The sequence below is a fragment of the Nicotiana tomentosiformis genome, chromosome 7 (genome assembly GCF_000390325.3).
Source record: "Nicotiana tomentosiformis chromosome 7, ASM39032v3, whole genome shotgun sequence".
NCBI lineage: Eukaryota > Viridiplantae > Streptophyta > Magnoliopsida > Solanales > Solanaceae > Nicotiana > Nicotiana tomentosiformis.
Genome location: NC_090818.1, coordinates 7,120,548 through 7,140,873, shown reverse-complemented (window position 1 = coordinate 7,140,873; position 20,326 = coordinate 7,120,548). Strand labels below are relative to the sequence as shown.

Genomic DNA, 20,326 nt, shown 5'->3' with positions numbered 1-20,326 from the left:
GTCAACTAAAATTATATAACAATGTAATTTACTAATTTTTTACTACAATTGTTTTTTAATTTTCATCTACTCAAACAAGAAGCCTTAATTTGAATTTTGAAGTAAAATAGCTCGTTCTAAAGTAAGGAGGAAAACAAGCTGCTTCCTTAGGGGTATTTTTGTAACAATAAATATTATAACATGAGTATTATTAGTACCTTTTCACCTTGTGTATTACTAAAATATTTTTTTTAAAAGTTGCGGTGGGACGAATATAATCACTTTCTAATAAGTTTTATGTTTGAGTTTTAGAATAAAATAAAATTTTGAATTTTTTATATTATAATTGTTTTTCTTATTGGCAATTCCAAACGAGGTGCTAAAAGAACAGTTCCCAAACTTAGCAGCATTTCACACAATCTTTCACTTCTATTAGCTTCCTTAAATTCTTGGGGTCCCCTCTTCTTTTTTTGCTCTTTCCTTTCTTCTGTAGCTTTCAATATGTGAAAAAGAAAATCACTGAAAAAGAAAAAGAAAAGAAAAAGGGAAAAAGTACAGCCGAGAGAGAGAGAGAGAGATCTACTGAAATAGCCAACTTGAGCTCTTACAGAGATCTTGAAGTAGCCAAAAAGTTGCTTCTTTTACTGTGCTCTCTACTTAGTTTTAACTCATACCCCCAGTTTCTTTAAGGGTTTCAAGTTTTACTTAGTTAACTTCAAGATCTGCTTCAGTTTTTTGCTAAGCTCAGTTGCTGACTTGCTTTTGTAGCTTATTTCAAGAAAAGGGTATTTAGGGTTTGTGTAGTTTTTTGTGTGTTTGTTTTATTTTCCAGTGAGTAATTGAAGATCTGGGGACAAGTATGAAGCAGTTTTTAATGGTGGTATTTAGTTGTGGAAGTGGGTTTGGATGAAAAATATGGTTTCTTGCTGCTTGGTTTTTGCTTGGGGTGGGGGGTGGGGGTTGTACTAAAAAGACTAAAGTTCTCATTATTTTGTTTTTTTATATTATTTGAGGGGTGCCCTTTTTGGGTTTAACTAGTGAAAAGTAGGTTCTTGATAGGAGTTAGTTTGATTTGCTGTAATGAGGGTATCTTCAGCTGGGTTCAATCCTCAACCAGAGGAAGGTTTGTTTGTTTGTTGTTATTACTTGTTTGGTGGACTTGAAGTGAAGCATTATTTGTAGTGATTAATTAGTAAAGTTCATATTTTTATGCTTAAATTACAGCAACAGGGGAGAAGAAATGCTTGAATTCAGAGCTGTGGCACGCGTGTGCAGGACCACTAGTTTCGCTTCCGCCCGTAGGAAGCAGAGTTGTGTATTTTCCTCAAGGGCATAGTGAACAGGTTTGTTGTAGGTATATTATGTTTCATAGTGTAGCTCATTGAAGTTTCAGTGTTTGATATGGTTCATATTTGATTAATTTCGGGAAAATTACACTGTATAGCCGCTCCCAAAAAATAATAGCCTAAAAAATGTATTATATATTTTTTTGTATATTAATGTATAATATACATATTTTATACATAATCAGTGTGTCTTTTTTGTACATTTGGCTAGCAGAAGTATTATTTTTGGGCGACTGGCCAAATGTGTAACTTGCCCTTTAATTTCATGTGATGTTCTGTTAAAGCTTGCACCTCTAGTTCTAGTGACTAAATAGAGTATGCTGCTATTGTTTGTGCCATGAGCCATTGAATTCTATCTGAGCTGATTCTTCTTGAGGCACATTCTTCCTATTTTAGCTTTGAGTAGCTCCTTGAGTTTCTTTTATGAAGTATGGACTTGAGAGTTTTAGACGCCTTCAATCTAATTTAGATTTTACAGGTTGCTGCCTCGACAAACAAGGAAGTAGATGCTCATATCCCTAACTATCCTGGTTTACCACCTCAGCTAATTTGTCAACTTCACAACCTGACAATGCATGTAAGTTTAGTTTTAGTAGCTGTGATATGTTATCTATGTGTGTTTCTGTGATGGAGGGTATTATTCTGAAGAATTTTTAAATTACAGGCAGATGTCGAGACTGATGAAGTATATGCCCAAATGACGTTGCAGCCACTAAGTGCAGTATGCCACTTCCTACCTTTTTCAAATCCGTTTTACTAATTATTTTGTGTTAACGGACTTACTCTATGTAGCAAGAGCAAAAGGATGTGTGCCTGCTACCAGCTGAACTTGGCATCCCGAGTAAACAACCAACCAACTATTTCTGCAAAACCTTGACGGCAAGTGACACCAGTACTCATGGTGGATTCTCTGTCCCCCGACGTGCAGCAGAAAAAGTTTTTCCCCCTCTTGTAGGTTCCTTCGACAGATCATCAGCATTGTGGTTCTCTTTTCCTTTTTCTTTTGCTGTGTCTCATCAGCATTGGATTCTGTAGTATCCTTGTAGTGCTCAGTGATCTCATGACGAATGTGTCTTGATCTTGCAGGATTACTCTCAGCAGCCGCCCTGTCAAGAGTTGATTGCAAAAGATCTCCATGGAAATGAATGGAAATTCCGGCATATTTTTCGTGGTGAGTTTCTGTTCAGGCAGAACTTAAAGGGAGTACTATTTCTGTAGTTGATACCATGAATCAAATGTACCTGAAAGAAAAGATAATTCAAGCTTGAGATTAGAGTTTTTTGTCTACTGCAGTATATGAACTATATAAAGTCACAACATTGAGCTGAGATATTTATCATTATCATCTTTACTGACTTGTCCTTTCACTTCAATCCCAAAAAATATCTATACACAACACAGACATAGTAGAAAAAATTGCTGCTTTCTTCTGGCTGCTTGCTTTCCGAAGAAACTACTTTGCATGTTTCGGATTTTGCATCTCTTAATTTTGTTGTGAGGGAGTATTTTAAAATCAAACTCTCTGGTCACTTGCCATGTTATTATTTATGAAATTGGGCACAAGCATTACCAGCACACTAATTGGTTGCTCATGTTTAGGCCAACCAAAGAGGCATCTATTGACAACAGGATGGAGTGTGTTCGTAAGTGCAAAGAGACTTGTTGCGGGCGATGCAGTCATCTTTATCTGGTAGAAGATTTTGTCTGTACCTTTTATTAATTCTTCAAAAGATTCCACTCCACCATCCGAAACTTTCAAATGATTTAAATAGTTTCAGATAAATGGCAGTATGTAATTTAAGTGCAGAATCTTATTTGACCATGTTGTCTTGCTTGTCATTTGCTACTTTGAGTAAGCCAAACTGAGAATCTTCACAAATTTAGGAATGATTTCAATCTTTTACGTCTGTGACTTTTAACTGTAAACCTGTATCATTTTCTCTTCCGTGATAAGGTAGCTCTGAATCAGCATCATGTATTGGCAGTTGACAGTGATGTAGTTGTATAATCATTTGCAATTTAAGGAATTCACTCTCGTTTCACCCTCTCAGTTCGTTGATATCAGTTTTATCTTTGCTCAAATACTGTCACCTTCTATCAGGAATGAAAATAATCAATTGCTTTTGGGGATTCGACGTGCTAATCGTCCTCAAACTGTTATGCCTTCTTCAGTTTTGTCAAGTGATAGCATGCACATTGGTCTCCTTGCTGCTGCGGCTCATGCAGCTGCAACTAATAGCCGCTTTACAATATTTTATAATCCAAGGTAAAGTCTTTTTCTTTTGTTACATCTGCTAACAAAAATTGAGTCATGTTTAACCTTTTAGCTTCATAATTTCAGGGCTAGTCCATCAGAGTTTGTCATACCTCTTGCCAAGTATGCTAAAGCAGTTTATCATACACGGATTTCTGTTGGTATGAGGTTCCGGATGCTGTTTGAAACAGAAGAATCGAGTGTCCGTAGGTAGGTCTTATCTTCTTGGACTTTCACGTGCAATGTAAAGTAATTTGAAAGACAAAATTGAATTGGGGAGCCAGGTTTATAGTAAAAGGGAGGGATATCTATGTGAAAAGGGTGGCCGTCTTTGGTGGGTAGTTAATTTTGTTAGAGCTTGCGTTTGAAGTCACTCTATGCTAAGGTGCCTTTGTGAAGTTTTAGCTGATTTAGAAGCAGGGGAAATTCTTTTAGGAAGAGAAAAGAAAGTTAGGAGATTAAAATATTTGAGCTACTGCCACCTCTTCTACGAAGAAAGATACCATACTTTCGCTGTTAATATGTTTACATGCGAACCCTCTTACAACCAGTTCGGTATTTCAAATTTTTGTTGCTGGTGTGGAATATTGATTTTGAGCCTCAGCAATTTCCCCCAATTCTCTCTCTCTCTCTCTCTCTCTCTCTCTCTCTCTCTCTCTCTCTCTCTCATGCACACTTTAATCATGTAAATATCTTTTGATTCAGGTATATGGGCACAATTACTGGTATCAGTGATTTAGATCCTGTTCGTTGGCCAAATTCACATTGGCGGTCTGTGAAGGTTAGTTTTATAACAGGTGGTCATTAATAAAAGTAATAGATCAACTAACTGCTACTTGTATCTTTGTTTAAATTTATAATTTATAACGCGCCTGTTGGTGCCTTTAGTGTATAAATTAAGATCTTTTGTCGCTGGTCCTGATGCAGGTTGGATGGGATGAATCAACTGCAGGAGAGAGGCAGCCCAGAGTTTCGCTGTGGGAAATTGAACCTCTGACAACTTTTCCTATGTATCCTTCTCCTTTCTCCCTTAGGCTAAAGAGGCCTTGGCCATCTGGACTACCTTCTCTCCCTGGTATGGTCTCTTCTTGCTTTTTTTGCCCTGGGGAAACAAGGTAAATTTGGTTGAGTTCTAACTTTACGTGGTTTGTTTACCTCTCGTTCACTCAGGTTTTCCCAATGGTAATATGACTATGAATTCTCCACTCTCGTGGCTTCGTGGTGACATAGGAGATCAAGGGATTCAGTCCCTTAATTTCCAGGGATATGGTGTTACTCCGTTTATGCAGCCAAGAATTGATGCTTCTATGTTAGGTTTGCAACCTGACATTCTGCAAACAATGGCTGCACTAGATCCATCGAAGCTTGCAAATCAGTCCTTTATGCAGTTCCAACAAAGTATACCTGGCGGTTCAGCATCTTTGAGTCATAGTCAGATTTTGCAGCCTTCTCTTTCACAGCAAAATCTGCTTCACGGCTTCTCCGAAAACCAGTTAATATCTCAGGCACAGATGCTTCAGCAACAATTGCAGCGCCGTCAGAATTATAATGATCAACAGCAATTGCTGCAGCCACAGCTTCAGCAACACCAAGAAGTGAACTCCTCGCAGTTTCAACATCAACAGCAAACCAAGGCCATGTCCAGTCTCTCTCAGATGACTTCGGCTGCGCAGCCCCAGCTTTCTCATTTGCAAGTCTTAAGTTCAACTGGTTCTCCACAAACATTTTCTGATATACTTGGTAACCATGTCAATGCATCTAGTAATTCTACTATGCAAAGTCTGTTGAGTTCATTTTCCCGTGATGGAGCGTCTGCTGTCCTTAACATGCATGAAGCTCACCCTCTAGTCTCTTCGTCCTCATCATCAAAGCGAATTGCTCTAGAATCTCAGCTCCCTTCTCGAGTTACTCCATTCGCTGTGCCCCAGCCTGAGGATGTGATATCACACAATACTAAAGTCTCTGATCTTTCCTCTCTGTTGCCCCCTTTTCCTGGCAGAGAATCTTTTTCTGATTATAGAGGAGTAGAAGATAGCCAAAACAGTGCACTGTATGGATTTAATACCGACTCTTTGAACATACTGCAGAACGGTATGTCCAACATGAAGGATAGTAGTGGTGATAATGGATCTTTATCTATTCCTTATGCTACCTCTACCTTTACAAATACTGTGGGCAACGAGTATCCCATTAACTCAGACATGACAACTTCAAGTTGTGTAGATGAATCAGGTTTCTTGCAGTCCTCCGAAAATGGGGACCAAGCAAACCCAACTAATAGAACCTTTGTGAAGGTGAGCTTATTAGCTTGTCTTACATACAGTTCACCTTTTGTTCTCTGAATTGCATGGTCAAACACGCTGTCTAGTTTTAAAGTTTTTAAAGAGGCGGTATGATGTTTCACACTGCATATCTCTGGCAGGTTCATAAATATGATGTTTCACACTGCATATCTCTGGCAGGTTCATAAATCAGGGTCCTTTGGACGGTCACTCGATATCTCCAAGTTTAGCAGCTATCACGAACTTCGAAGTGAGCTTGCTCACATGTTTGGGCTAGAAGGCTTGTTGGAGGACCCTGAGAGATCAGGCTGGCAGCTTGTATTTGTAGACCGAGAGAATGATGTTCTCCTCCTCGGTGACGATCCCTGGCAGTAAGAATCCATTAACTTTCTTTTCTTTTACAGGCTTGCTACTACAACCTTTTTCTTCTGCCCTCCCTTCCCCCGTGTCTCCTTTTTTCTGTGTGTTTTGTGTGTGGTGGGGGGGGGGGGGGGTTCAAACTATTGTTCTAGACTCCATGCATATAATTTTGACAAGAGTGGGTTGCTCTAGTGGTGAGCACCCTCCACTTTCAACCAAGAGGTTGTGAGTTCGAGTCGCCCCAAGAGCAAGGTGAGGAGTTCTTGGAGGGAGGGAGCCGAGGGTCTATCGGAAACAGCCTCTCTACCCCAGGGTAGGGGTAAGGTCTGCGTACACACTACTCTCCCAGACTCCACTAGTGGGATTATACTGGGTGGTTGTTGTTGTTGTTTGAGTTTTTTAAGTATACATGATATTTTCATTTTACCACCTATAAAAATCAGTCTTCCCTTGTGCTGAAGTGAGCATCTTGGAGGGAAACCTTTTTGTACTGGCACACCGAAGGGTCTGGCCTAGCGGTCAATGAAGTTAGAATGGATTATGATATCAGGGTTTTAGAGTTACATGGTATAGGTTGATGGTGGGAGGTAGCAGGTATCTCGTGGAAGTAGTCCAGGTGCGCGCAAGCTTGCTTGAACGCCACAGGTGTAAAAATAAATCAGAGTTTTACCTTTAACAATCAAAAAAATTATGAGATCAGGGTTCAAACCCCATGGAGGCAAGGAGGTGTAAGGTGATTTCTTTTCATCTAAGTTCTGATAGACAAAGTTATCCAATATCGGTATTGGTGGAAGGTAGCAGGTACCCATAGATTAGTCGAGGCGCACAAAAGAGGGCCCTGACCCCATTGTTATTGCAAAAAAAAAAAAAGGAAAAGAAGAGACTTGGCTGATCGAGTTGTTTGCGGATGGAGCCAATGGTTTGTGGCATGCATTATATTTCTACTGTTTGGGTCGTATGCGCACTTACATGTCTTTCATGCAGTCTGTTTATTTTACCATATCTAGTTATTCCATGTTTTTTTAACCATCTCTATCTTGCTTCAGGGAGTTTGTGAACAATGTTTGGTACATCAAGATACTTTCTCCACTCGAAGTGCAACAGATGGGGAAAGCGGGCCTTGATCTTCCAAATGCTGGCCAAGCACAAAGGCTTCCTAGCAATGGCGTCGGATGTGATGACTATATGAACCAAAAGGGCTCCCGAAATACCATGAACGGGATACCCTTGGGGTCGCTCGACTACTAATGATTAAAAAGTGACCCCTGCCTAAGGTAATTGTACCATATGGTTGTTGTTGCCCTTGGTTAATGTCTGCAAATTTCTTGTACCCTTTGTTTGTGTCAAAATGTCATGTATCTTTCTACCTAAAGACAAGGGCTAAGTCTCATTTGAAGCTTGTATCCCAGATAAGTACACTGTAAATTATAAATATTATTATTGATAAGCCTGTGGAACTACCTTCTAGAGACCAACTGCAGAAATATCGAATTAGCAGTTGCCATAGTTTTGACTTTGCTAGATGCATATATTGTACTTTTTTATATTCTTTTTCGGATAAAATGCCCTTTTACCACCTGTATTTGGGAGGTTTGAGATCAATTATTGGGACAGACAGACCGGTAAAACAACAATTGACCTCGCTTTATATAAACAGCTAAGGTCTAAGACCGTCTCTTCTTTTACACATCTTTATTCATCCTCTCTCGATGCTCGAGCGTCGAGGTTGGTTGAGTCGAATGGTGGTTGTATGAGCTCCGAAGCCCCCTCTAGTTCACAAATTCCTAGCGCCTTTTCCATATTTGGCAAAAAATTCATTGCAAGAAGCCAGTTTCTTCATGATCCTTAGACGGACTTTTTAAATTTCTTTTCCCCTTTTCTATGTAAGGGGCTGAAGGTGCAATTTGATAATTAAGAGTTAAGCCTTGATTAGGCTGAAAAAAGTAAAGTCAAAAAATACATTGTGTTATGTACACTCAAATTTGAGTGTATTCTGTAATTTTCAATGCAAATACCTTTTTTTTTTTTTTTTTGTATTTTCGTCTATATATTTGTGTTTCGAAGGTTATTTTTTGTGGCAGATCCTTGTATTTTTTGAATTTTTGTTGTTGAATACAGCCGAATTAAATATAGTGTAAAAGTAGCTACGAATGAATACAATGAATTGAATACAGCCGAATATTACTGTTTTGTGATTTTTTGTTGCTTGAATACCATCGATTTGAATACAATGTAAAATAGTTAAGAATGAATATAGCCGAACTCAATACTATGTAGACAACCGAATTGTATCGAGCGGTATACACTCTATTTCTTGAAATTTTGTTGTTTGAATACAACTGAATTTAATACAATGTAAAATATATAAGAACGAATACATCCGAATTGAATGCAGTGTATATATTAAATACAACGACATACATCTCATGGTCCGGAAAAGAACTGCACCTGAAGGGGTGCATAAAGCATCCCGCTTTCACGCACGGTCCGGGAAAGAGCTGCACGGGTGTGAGGCAGTCTAACATGATCCATTTAAACATACTAGTACTAACTAGAAGAACAAATGGACAGAGTTAGAAAACATGTCAACTGATTTACTTAAGTTATGCAACTAACAACAAACTTGGAAGCAATATACTCTTCCCACCCTATTATTTTTGAAAAGCAATCAGAAACACAACATGATCTGTTTATGAATTACAACATCATGTTATATTTTTGCACTTTGGCTATTCTTGCAAATCTGTATTATCTCTTCAACAGCAGCATTCATCCATTTCTTCTCCTCTTACTGACTTCAAATTCTCACTAATACCTCTAACTTTCTTCCTCAGAATTTCCCCATTTTTTTCACAAATAACACCTCTAATAACTTGTGCTACCTCTTCTCTACCAACCTTCCCTTCCTCATCTTTCACTATCTCCACCGCCGCGCCAAGTTCAACCATCAACCTAGCATTTATAGGTTCATCAATATGGATTGGCATTGCTATAATAGGAACACTACACGCTATGCTTTCCATTACAGAATTCCAACCGCAATGACTTACAAATCCTCCGATACTCGGATGTAGGGGTGACAAACGGTCGGGTCGGGTCGAATATGAGCAAGTCGAAAACGGATAAATTATCCGAACTGACCCGTATTTTAGACGGATAAAAAACGGGTTATTCGGCGGATAATATGGATATCCATATTATCCATGTCTTCTTGAATATGATCACTTGTGGGAGAATTACTAGTCTTCCAAACTTGAGGAACCCTCAATTTGAAGCTTTACAAATGTAAAAATTAAACACATCAGTTGTCCATTGGTTATCCATTTGGTAAACCATTTTCTAAGTGGATAATATGGTTCTTATCCATATTCGACCCATGTTTAAAAAGTTCATTATCCAACCCATTTTTTAATGGATAATATAGGTGCATAACTGTTTTCTTTTAACCATTTTGTCACCTCTACTCGAATGGTTAAGAATTCTTTGTTGTGGTACCCAACCATCCACAACCTTTCCTCTATCTCCAATTTTTTCAAGAAAATCTTTAGGTAATACGCGTTCAAGTCCTGGATTCGCCTCTGCTTACTACCATATGAAATTAACTTGGCTAAGTTCTAAACCAAATGCTATCTCTTCAAAATTTTCCTTATTCAATAGACACTCACTTCCAAAGGAAACAAATACAGTTGAATGCTCATTTTTCGTTCCTAGCCAATCCATAAGATCATTATCATGATCTTGAATATTCATAGGATCATGATCTTGGATTGGATAGCCAGTAGGAACAACTTTCCAATGTGATAATTCGGTTATATAATCGATGTATTTAGCCTCGATTGCCTTTGATGTACTCATCAAAATGATTCTTTTCGAGTTTCCTATTTCAGCTAATAAAGGATGGAGGAGCTTATCCTCAGGATCTTTCTCTCTAGTAGCTTGTTCCATAATTACTTGGAATTGTTGCTGCTCAATTTTACTCAAATAAAGAGCTGGAAATGGGAATTCAATGCATGAATTTTTGTTTTTGTGCGAGTGCAAAACATGTGAAAATGCAGCTGCACTAGAAGTCAAGAGCATTACTGCTGGAACGTTATGTGAAACCGTAACAACTTCTTCTGCCCATGGTGGTAATATATCATAGATTACCAAATCGGGTTTAATTTTTTGTATTATTCTTGAAAATTCGGGTTTTGACATGGTAAATGCGATTCTGAGAGCGGAGTTGAGATGTGGTAGGAGGCCATTACATTAGTTGTATGGTAAATAGGAGGAAGTTCAACAAGATCAAATGAAAGAGAGTAATTTTGGGGGATTTTTTACTTGATAAGATTAAGAATGGCAGGTGTAGAACAAAGGTAGATGTAAAAACCCTTGTCTACAAGTTTTTTGGCTATGTTTAAGTATGGAGAGATGTGACCATATGCTAACCATGGAAACATTAATACCTTAAAACTAGTAATACCTTGTAAATTCTAGTCTTTTTAAGTCATAAATTAGTATTTTATATATTTCATACGGGTGAAGTACACAAATAGCCCTTAAAGCATATGATCTTGAATTTTTGTCCTCGCTTGTCTCGCAGGCACAACTTCGAGCTTTTTAAGTGTTGCCCTTGAAGTTCCGCCCAAGGGGCAAGCAAACAACAACAACAATAACAATAACAAAAAATTCAGTAATTTCCTACAAGGGGCAAGCTGGATTCAAAAATTAAAGATCACTCCAAAAAGTATAATATTTCTGCAATTGTTTGAACAAATATAAAATTTGGACTGAAGCTAATGGATACGGCTAATCCTTGTTCTTGAATATCGAATGTTTAAAAAATTGCATCGTTCGGGTAATGAACGTACACGCGGTCGGAGTGGGTCATCCAATGGTTGTAAACTTTCAGTGATTCGGTGAATTGGGCCCCAGCTCCAACTAACGCAATTTATTGTATTGCCAAGATAGCTACACCTAACAAGGAAAATTCAACTTTTAATTTTATTTTTATTTTTATAAATTTTTATAAAATTAGAAGTAACTATAGTGTTTTTTTACTTTTTTTTTCCGTCCTAACTCGAACGGTCCTGGATGGAGGTGAACTTTTAATTTGAAATGTCAGATTCCTGCCCACTTGATCACCAGCTGTAAATGTCACACACAGTAAATTCAACTCATAAAACTCCAGAACTGACTAAAGTTGAAAGGATGGTTACTACACCATGACATGGAATTGCACAATTGTGAATCATACAGCTATACCACTAGAATAAAGATACATGCTATCAAGATTCAAGAACATATCTTTCTACTTTCCCAAGAGCGCCGGTTACACACTACTCATCCTAGAATCCAGTTGTGTAATTACACTGGGTGTTTGTTGATATCATGAACACGAACACACAAGGTAGGGGTAAGACTGTGTAAGCACGACCCTCCTTAAACCTCACTTGTGGGATTACATTGAATGGTTGTTGATATCAAGAACATGAACACACAACACTAATGTCGACAACCTTTAGCTGGACATTGCTTGCTCTTCTTTTTTTATAACCGTGATGTTCGGATCAGCTTGCGCGCATCTCAACTAATTCTACGGGATACCTGTTACCTCCCACCAGCAATAGGTACTAGGTAACTCGATCCACCAAGGCTTGGACAGATGGGAAGAAATTGCTTGTTTTTCAAAGTTGAAATTTCATTTTCCTGGAGTCTCATATTTGCTTTAAGATACAAAATGGAGGAGAAGAAGTGTAATATAAGCTAGGAAGACTACCAAGATTTACAAAATTTTCTAGGCTCATTTTGCATTACTTTCTTACGTCTGAGATGCACGACCACTAACTTTTAGTTGATCCAAATTTGCTCCTGACAAAATGCTTATTTTTGCATTATTGTCATCATCATAGTCTTCATTATCACCGCTACCATCATCATCGTCGTAGTCGTCTTCGTCATCACCACTACTACCATCACCGCCATAGTCGTCTTCGTCATTATTATTGATGTAACTGGGAATTCTGTCAACTATCAGATCGTTGACACATCCTGTAAGCTGCTTAGCTTCCATCTGTTCTTCCGATGTTTTTGCCAAGGACAAGAGAATGTTCTTTGCTTTTTGATCAGGAGATACCCCGGAAGATACCATCTCGTTGAACCAAGAAACGGCACTGCCAAAATCCTTATTCCTACCATACGCGTCCATGATTGTAGTGAAGATAGTTTGGTTAGCCTTGATACCATGGACCCGCATTTGTTCATATTTCTCCATCATCTTTTCGAGGCCATTTATTTTTGCATATCCCTTAATCAGTGTGCCGTATGTGACAACATTGGGCTCCAATCCATCCTGTTTTATTCTTCTGAAAAATTTCTCAGCACCCTCCATATCTGGTGCATTAATATAAGCTGATAGCATTGTTGTGTATGAGCAAAGGTCGGGGTTACATCTGCAGGGAAATATTGAAATCAAAAGTCTACTTGAGAATGGATTCCTACGTTAGAGCAAAGCATTGACAATTTCCCAAGTAATTGAGTCGGCGAATTTGACAATTTCCCAAGTAATTGAGTCGGCGAATTTAATCCACCACGTATTTTACTTTTCCGCTTTCCTTTAATTGAGTGAGTCGGCGAATTTAATCCAAGTATTGAGTTAGAGAATTGGGTCAAGTTCAGGATTTGGGAGGAAGACAACTTATTATTATCCACCTCCATGCTTTGGGCCGATAAGCGCTAAACCAGACACATTGTTAGAGCAAAAGATTAAAAAAATGCATGTTTTCTCAGAAGTGTTTGTTAGAAAAATGTCTCTACGAGTTATTTTAGAAACGTGTTTGTTAGAAAACCGTTTGGATGAATTATTTTAAAAACAGTGGGCGCATAAAAAAAATTCAATGTTGGATGCAAGATTCATCCGAAGCCTACGCCTAAGCATCCTAGGATTGTTGTGAGGATTGTTGGACCACAAAATAAGTGAAGCAAAGCATAGGAAAATCAAGTGAGACCATCTGGTGCTGACAAACAATGGATAAAAGCCTTTTGAGTTAATAAAAATAATAGTTAAAAGAAGTTTCATGGAAATGTAAACAAAATGTCACCTGTCTCTTCGCATGCTTTTGAAGACAGTTCGGGCTTGCTCCACCATTCCTGAGATTGCAAATGCATCTAGCAAGATGTTGTAAGATTTCTGTGTTGGCCTGAAAAAAGAGCGCGCTCATATAACCCTTGTAATTAAAGGTAAGAGAACGCAGTCACTGGTCTCAAAGCATCCATAGCAAGATCACGTCATCTGGGATGGAGACGGATAACATATATGTCTCTGAACTTAAGCTACTCTTGCTAAATAAGTAAAAACTTGGCTTAAACACATCTCTACTACCAGATTTTGGTGCTTTCTACCGGGAGCTATCATCAGAAAATATCTTTGCAGAGAATAAAACCAATTCCATTGAAACAAGAAACCATAATTTAGATGATTATGTTTTCGTCAAGCACAAATGTCAATAAGAAAGTTAATTGGTGATCTTCTTTCAGAAAAATGCATCTTCCACTCTGGAGATAGAATGTGTCTCATCTTTCAATGTGCAACAATAATCAATTTGATTTCTTTCCAATTATTAGGACAAGAAAAACATATAAGATATGTTAAACATGCTTTCACTAGTTGATGAAATGGCACATTTTAAAGTAACTGACTATATGGGGTATCATATGTAGAGAATAATGTTTTCATGCAGAGTGTCTACTTTTTGGAATACCTCATGTATACACGAGCTTTCCCACTATTAATACAAGTATTTACCTTATCCGGAGAAAAAAGATCAAAATGAATCGAAGGTGCAAAGTGTTAACTGCACGCACTACTGTCTCCCCTCACCCAACAGAAGGGAGAGAAAACAAGAGAAGAAGGAAGCTGTGGGAAAGGAAAACAATGTTAAAAAGCTTCGATAACCAGTGAAGTGAATAACTAAATACCTGACGCCAGCATCAAGCATTTCCTCAAAAACAGCTAGTGCCTCCTCTTCTCTTCTAGCCTTTCCATATGCACTAATGAGAAGGGCGTAGCTAACAACATCAGGTCGAAGACCAGCTCTTTGCATCTAAAATTAGGCATTTGCTTCAAATTACTAATCAAGTCATTATAAATACAAAACTAAAGCACATATGTGATTAACCCCAAATGTAAAACTGCCTGTGTCGACAAAGCTTAACTGATGTGCAAATGTATGAAGCCATTCCGTGTGCCCATGATTTTCAAAAGCAAAAATGAAACAATAACTAAAATAGACAAATAATACTACAAATAATCCTGCAAATAAAGTCTCGAAACCTTAGAAGAAATTAGCAAGAATATAAGGTTTTTAAAAGACCACTAATATCTCAAATTAAAATGGTGTAATACTACTGCATCAGGGAGTAGTACAGAGAACTATGCTAACTGCTAAGGCGAACAAACCTATAATAGCATAAATACATTTTTTGATAGGAAGAGATGTACAAGCACTTGAGGAGTTGTTCAGCATACTTAATGACCATTTCCAGAACAAATCAGAACCTAATAAATTATTTGCAAGTTACCTGATCATAAATGTTTGCAACCTCCTTGTAGTTAGTCTCAAACGACATCAAACTGTTGTAAGTAACCGTATTTTGTGGAATTCCTCGCTCGGCCATCAAAGAAAACAGCTGACGAGCTTTCTCATATTTTCCAGCCTTCTTATACATATAGATCATCATGTGGAACATTTTCTGATCTGGTTTTAGCGGAGGTGCATCCATATCCATAAGAGCTTCAAAGACTTCTTGAGCTTCATTAAATTTGTCACCCTGTATTAACCCCTTCATTAGCAAGGAACTTTATATAAATGAATAAAGGAACTAGCGGATTAAAAAATTTCCTTGGATTTTTGAGTTAAGTTAAAACATCTTTTATCCCATAAAAGCACTGCACGTTGAACTACTGCTTTCTTATATATTGTTGCCTGCTATTATTACCAGTGAATAATCCTTTGACATTCGCAGATAGCCAGGTATGGTTCCTCTGAAAATAGAATGCTTCAGAACCACAAGAAATCGTAGATTGAGAGCAGAAAAAGATTCTAACAGTTATCAAAGAAACGGCAATCGACTACTATTTTCTCAATCTTCTTGATTTTTATTGCTAGTTAAGCATAAGGGAGCGCAGGTTCAGTTTGGTCAATTTTTTCCTGTATTCTAGTACCAAACAAGCTCAAGCAGCTTTCAGGAACAAAGCAAAGGTTTCAGAAACAATTACTTCCGGTTTTCGAGGCACCATTTCAGTTTGACTTGGTGTAGTGGTTCTACAACTATCTTTTTCTCTCCCCAATTAATTACATTTAGAAAAAAAAAGTACAACAGCTATTACTAACACTAAGTACCAATTTCCTGCTTGACACTTCATCTTTTTTCAGTAAATACTCTTTATAAAGAGTTAATTGATGGTTTTTATGACTTTATCAACTTCCCTAAATTAAGGGAATCCATCAATTAATAAACTTTCATTTAATCACTATGTTTTTTCATTTTCTTGGAAAATCATTTTCCAAATCAATTTCCAGTACTTGGTCGGCTATAAAAGTATGTAACAAATGGTAATGGTACAAGGTCTACCTCGTCCCCTTTTATCACATTCAATGAAGACATTGTCGCACCTATGGACCATTCCATTTGAATGACTCTAGTAACTAAGCAAGTTTTAGCAAGGGAACAAACAACAAGAGCCAAATACAACATAAGCAACAGATTAGAAAGATTAGAATCTTCAAATATTGTTCAGAAGAAGGGCAGACTTTTTTAAAAGCAGAAGTCAGAGGAAGTAAACAACAGATTTCGCAAAGATGCTCTATAATAGGACCTTTTATTTCTCTTTTCTCTAATTAACATTGTCATTATTAAGCATCGTTAATTGTGGACTTGGAGAAGCACAAGAGACAAAAGACTCTAGTCAACATCTGCATCTCAAAGTGTTTCTTTGAACTGCTAAATCAATTCCCCTGGATTAGTCTATTTGGCATAAATAAAATGTCTGGATCAAAACTTTACTGTCTAAAGATTCATACAGAAATATCATTAATGGTCCTTTTTTTAAAAATAACACAATTTAGGAATATCACTAACGGTCTTGACCTGGAGCTTCAGCCAAATGCCAGATCTTTATTAGATTCATTACCAAGCACCATACGCATCGCAATTTTTTTCTTTTAATAACCATACCATTTTATCAAGCTTTTCTTCTCATTCTACCACATAATGGTCAAGGAACTTACGGAGTGGACCCTTTGCCTAGTAAACAAAAAGATGATTGCAGCAATTGTTACTAATCCGATTACATTATGTAGCTTTGGCATACAAGATAGAACATGAAGTTCATGATTCTACCAATTTCTAAGCAAAGCATCATCCCAGCAATTGTATGATATAAATGCCCTTTTCCACCACAGCAAGTCATCAGGCTTAAAAGAAAACACTCTGATCACAAGTATTTATGTTTACAACTTCACACTCAACATATAGTAGACTACTAATCGAGTGACACGACATGCTCAATTCAATTGACAAGAAAATTTTAGTTTTACAATGGTATACAAACAACCAAAATTTCATAGTTGTGTTCAGCATATATCATTCACCTTCTTATATCTTTAATAATTGAGCTCCTAAGTCTATCTACTTCCATTATTTTGTTTGCTACATTACCTCAACAAAGATTTTGAGAATGATTTGGTATGTAATAGCAGAAGGCTCGGGGCCTGAAGTTTGCATTCTCCGAAATATCGCTTCTGCCTTACTGTTCTGACCTCCTTTTCCATATGCCTCCATCAGAGCAGTGTGAGATATCACATTCGGGGAATAGCCCTTCTTATTCATGTAGCCTAAAATGCTTTCAGCTTTACTGAATTCCCCTTCCTTCCCGTAGGCCGTAATAAGCATCAGAAAGTCCATTTCATTAAAATCCCACCAATGCTGAGTTTGAAGCCATTCAAGAATCTAATGGAAACAACAGATTAGACTACAAATAATCGAGATATACACAGACGAGTACTGGCTAAAACATGCGGAAATGGGAGACAACTGACGTAAAAACTCAGATGACAATTAACAGATTTTTTAATCTATTTAAGAGGATGAAAAGAGAAAATCAACAGTGTACAAAGCACGTATATCCTTGAGATTCAATAGAAGAATTGAGCAACTGATTTTAGAAACCGAATCTATTTGGTAAAACAATGATCCTATGGAACCCCAATTTCTTAGAAGAAAAAGGAAAATTCCAGATACCCTGCACTACAGAAATCAGAAACCCAATTCAATAGCACCGTTTTAAACCTAACCCTCAGAATCCACACCATATAAAGGGAAAAAGATTTTCTTTGAGAAAAATTTGAATGCACAGAGAACAGTCCATACCTCACTAACAAGGTTCCACTTCTTAAGCTGTTTAAATCGAACCAAGCTTCCAAGAACAAGGTCCTTGGGAAGATCCTGGTTCTTGGACCTCTGGCTTCTCAGCACCGAAACAGCAGAACCAGTTTCTTCAATTTCATTCATCATCTTTCTCCAGTTTTTCTGGTCTGCTTCATCCTCGGCGCTCTTGAAAACCTCTACTTTCTTCCTCTTCTGCATGAACTTTCTCGGTGCCAGCATGCCTTGACACACCACTTCTGCTCTTTTACATATTTTAACATTTGTATCCAATAAATTCCCACCACTATTTGATTTACTGCATGAGAAAAGACGGTTTTGCTAAGCACAAGTTCACAACATGGAACAAAATCAAATTTGCCAAAGACAAAGCTTCAAATTCAAAATATTGTCATACATGGAGTTGCGAATGGTAACAAGTCATGTGTACCAAAATAATAGAAACTACAAAAATCTTACATTTCTTTCTTCTTTCTTTCCTACTCTACTTACATTTTTTTTTCCATATCTCTTTTTGTGGTATTTCTTGGCAGTAAAAATAAAGCTAACAGCTAAAAGAATCATCAGGTATAAGATTCAAGAACCAGCTAACACAGCTATTCTGATTCAATAAAGCTATAACTTGGCATTCCCCGCGTCCAAGTATTACTTTTTCGAGGCAGGCAAATTTTAGACAGGGAATTTTGTTAATAAAACACTGTAAACAGATAAAATCATGAAAAATTAAAATCAGTTACCCCAAAAATGTTCAAAGATAAGATTTTGGCCTATTTAACATTTCTCAACTACTATTTCATATCAATCCAATTCTAAACAGCAAATAAGACTCAGAACATACGAAAGAAAAAACAAAACAAGAAACGGAGATAGTCAGTATTCTCTCTACACTTAGCATGATTTGCATGAACAGTTATTAAATAAGAGAATTCCCAAATTGGTGAACCAATAAATACCCTTCTGACATAAATATGTAATCTTTGTACAATATCAAGCACAAAATATAGTTCTTTAAGCAAAACAATAAAATAAAAATATTTATAAAAAAAAACAGCGAGAAAACCTCCAGACGGAAGAAGAGGGAGCTGAAATGAATGGTTTGAGGAAAATCATCATTGTTTGAGGCATTTCCTTCCACTTTTTACAATTGCTTCTGCTTCTGCTTTGGCTGCACTAGCTCACTGCAATCCTCATGGAGTTGAAGATTTGAATAATCTTTTCAGATATTTCTTCTTTTTGTCTTACCATTTTTTCTTTTTCTTATTTTTCTCTTTTATATTATACAGTAATATATGTAGAGTGTCTTATCCGTTGGGCTTTTTCATACACCTGTCTTGTAAATTCAGCCCGTTGAGGAGGAAAAAAAAAAAAAAGGAGAAGTGCACGGTTAGCCACTAATTAGAGATGTCTTTATTCTTTAGTTACTGTTTAAAATATATTTATTTTTTAGTGAGTGCTTAATAATATTTTACCTGCACGAACAAAAATATCCCTGTGCTAATATTAAGGACATGATGTCCTTAACTTCATGAACGATGTGTAAATGTTAAGGACAAAATATCCTATATTTGCACTTTTCGTTGTTAAACTTTAGGACATCATGTCCTTAACTTCATATGTGCAGTGTAAATGTTAAGGACATAATGTCTTTAACTTATATTTGCATCTTCTGTTGTTAAACTTTAGGACCTCATGTCCTTAACTTCATATGTGCAGTGTAAATGTTAAGGACATGGTGTCATTAACTTCATGTGTGCAGTGTAAATGTTAAGGACATAGTATCCTTAACTTTATGAGTGTTGTGTAAATATTAAAGACATGGTGTCCTTAACTTCATGAATGTTGTGTAAATATTAAAGACAAAGTATCATGTTGTGTAAATATTAAGGACATGATATCCTTAACTTCATGAATGTTGTGTAAATATTAAGGACAAAGTATCATGTTGTGTAAATATTAAGGACAAAGTATCCTATATTTGCACCTTCCGCTGTTAAACTTTAGGACATCATGTCCTTAACTTCATATGTTTAGTATAATTGTTAAGGACATAGTGTCCATAACTTTATGTGTGCAGTGTAAATGTTAAGGACATCATGTCCTTAATATTTACACAGTACTCATGAAAAAAGGGTAAAAACATCTTTTCGTATTAATTTTAATAGAATAGTGGCTATTTTTGCTCAGCATTAAAAATACTGGATAAAAACTAAATACCATGTTAAAATGTGGCTATCCCACATAATTTATTTATCGTTGGTAATTGAAAAATAGCCACAGTTTCAGAAGTAATAAAAATTTAGCCACTTTTTCATATAAAGATAAAATTTGAACAAAAACACCCATATAAATCCGAAAAAATTCCAGCATACTATACTGGAGTTCGAATTTTTTACATATGAAATTTCAGCATAATGTGCTAGAATTATAATGTGCTCGAGTTCCAATATAATATGCCAGAAATTTATACGCAGGAACTCCATAATCCAACATATTACGTTGGAACTTTCCGTGTGCTTGAGTTCCAACATAATATGCTGAAAATTTATATACATAAATTCCATAATCCAGCATATTATGCTGAAATTTTTTGTGTTTCAGCAAAATAATATAGTTATTTTTCAATGACTTAACAAATACTTACTAGTTTTTAATTACATGTCCGAAAATTGGCAAGCCCGTGT

At 36.8% G+C, this 20,326-nt stretch overlaps 2 protein-coding genes and 1 pseudogene across 3 annotated transcripts; 1 reads left to right on the top strand and 2 right to left on the bottom strand.

Moving 5' to 3' along the window:
* The first annotated feature begins 434 nt into the window (after nt 1-434).
* On the top strand, nt 435-7,696 carry LOC104097362 (auxin response factor 6-like). Of its 2 annotated transcripts, none has more exons than XM_070181268.1 (14): nt 435-1,110; nt 1,215-1,322; nt 1,804-1,902; nt 1,990-2,046; nt 2,118-2,276; nt 2,412-2,496; nt 2,925-3,015; nt 3,427-3,591; nt 3,667-3,789; nt 4,285-4,360; nt 4,507-4,654; nt 4,750-5,873; nt 6,042-6,232; nt 7,268-7,696. In XM_070181268.1, the coding sequence occupies exons 1-14, from the start codon at nt 1,060-1,062 to the stop codon at nt 7,467-7,469; spliced, it is 2,679 nt and encodes an 892-aa protein (XP_070037369.1). In that variant the 5' UTR covers nt 435-1,059; the 3' UTR covers nt 7,470-7,696. The 2 variants fall into 2 exon arrangements, with proteins under 2 accessions (XP_070037369.1, XP_009602213.1); XM_009603918.4 differs by having other exon boundaries at nt 436-1,102; nt 1,204-1,322.
* Nucleotides 7,697-8,802: 1,106 nt separating this feature from the next.
* LOC104097373 (beta-D-glucosyl crocetin beta-1,6-glucosyltransferase-like) lies at nt 8,803-11,921 on the bottom strand (annotated as a pseudogene).
* LOC104097364 (pentatricopeptide repeat-containing protein At3g59040) lies at nt 11,881-18,923 on the bottom strand. The gene is made up of 7 exons (XM_009603921.3): nt 18,706-18,923; nt 17,631-17,943; nt 16,920-17,210; nt 14,781-15,029; nt 14,178-14,302; nt 13,301-13,399; nt 11,881-12,652 (listed from the first exon to the last, which is right to left on the bottom strand). Exons 1-7 carry the CDS (start codon nt 18,768-18,770, stop codon nt 12,022-12,024), a joined length of 1,773 nt encoding a protein of 590 aa, XP_009602216.1. The 5' UTR covers nt 18,771-18,923; the 3' UTR covers nt 11,881-12,021.
* Between the last annotated feature and the right edge of the window lie 1,403 nt (nt 18,924-20,326).

Coding starts and splice junctions, on each gene's coding strand:
- LOC104097364 (XM_009603921.3), bottom strand. CDS start 18,770: ATGCCTCAAACAATGATGATTTTCCTCAAACCATTCATTTCAGCTCCC. Junction 17,944..18,705: donor CCCTCTTCTTCCGTCTGGAG/GTTTTCTCGCTG, acceptor TTTCTCATGCAG/TAAATCAAATAGTGGTGGGA. Junction 13,400..14,177: donor ATGCTTGATGCTGGCGTCAG/GTATTTAGTTAT, acceptor CTCTTTTTTCAG/GCCAACACAGAAATCTTACA.
- LOC104097362 (XM_009603918.4), top strand. CDS start 1,060: ATGAGGGTATCTTCAGCTGGGTTCAATCCTCAACCAGAGGAAG. Junction 4,655..4,749: donor TGGACTACCTTCTCTCCCTG/GTATGGTCTCTT, acceptor TCGTTCACTCAG/GTTTTCCCAATGGTAATATG. Junction 6,233..7,267: donor CTCGGTGACGATCCCTGGCA/GTAAGAATCCAT, acceptor ATCTTGCTTCAG/GGAGTTTGTGAACAATGTTT.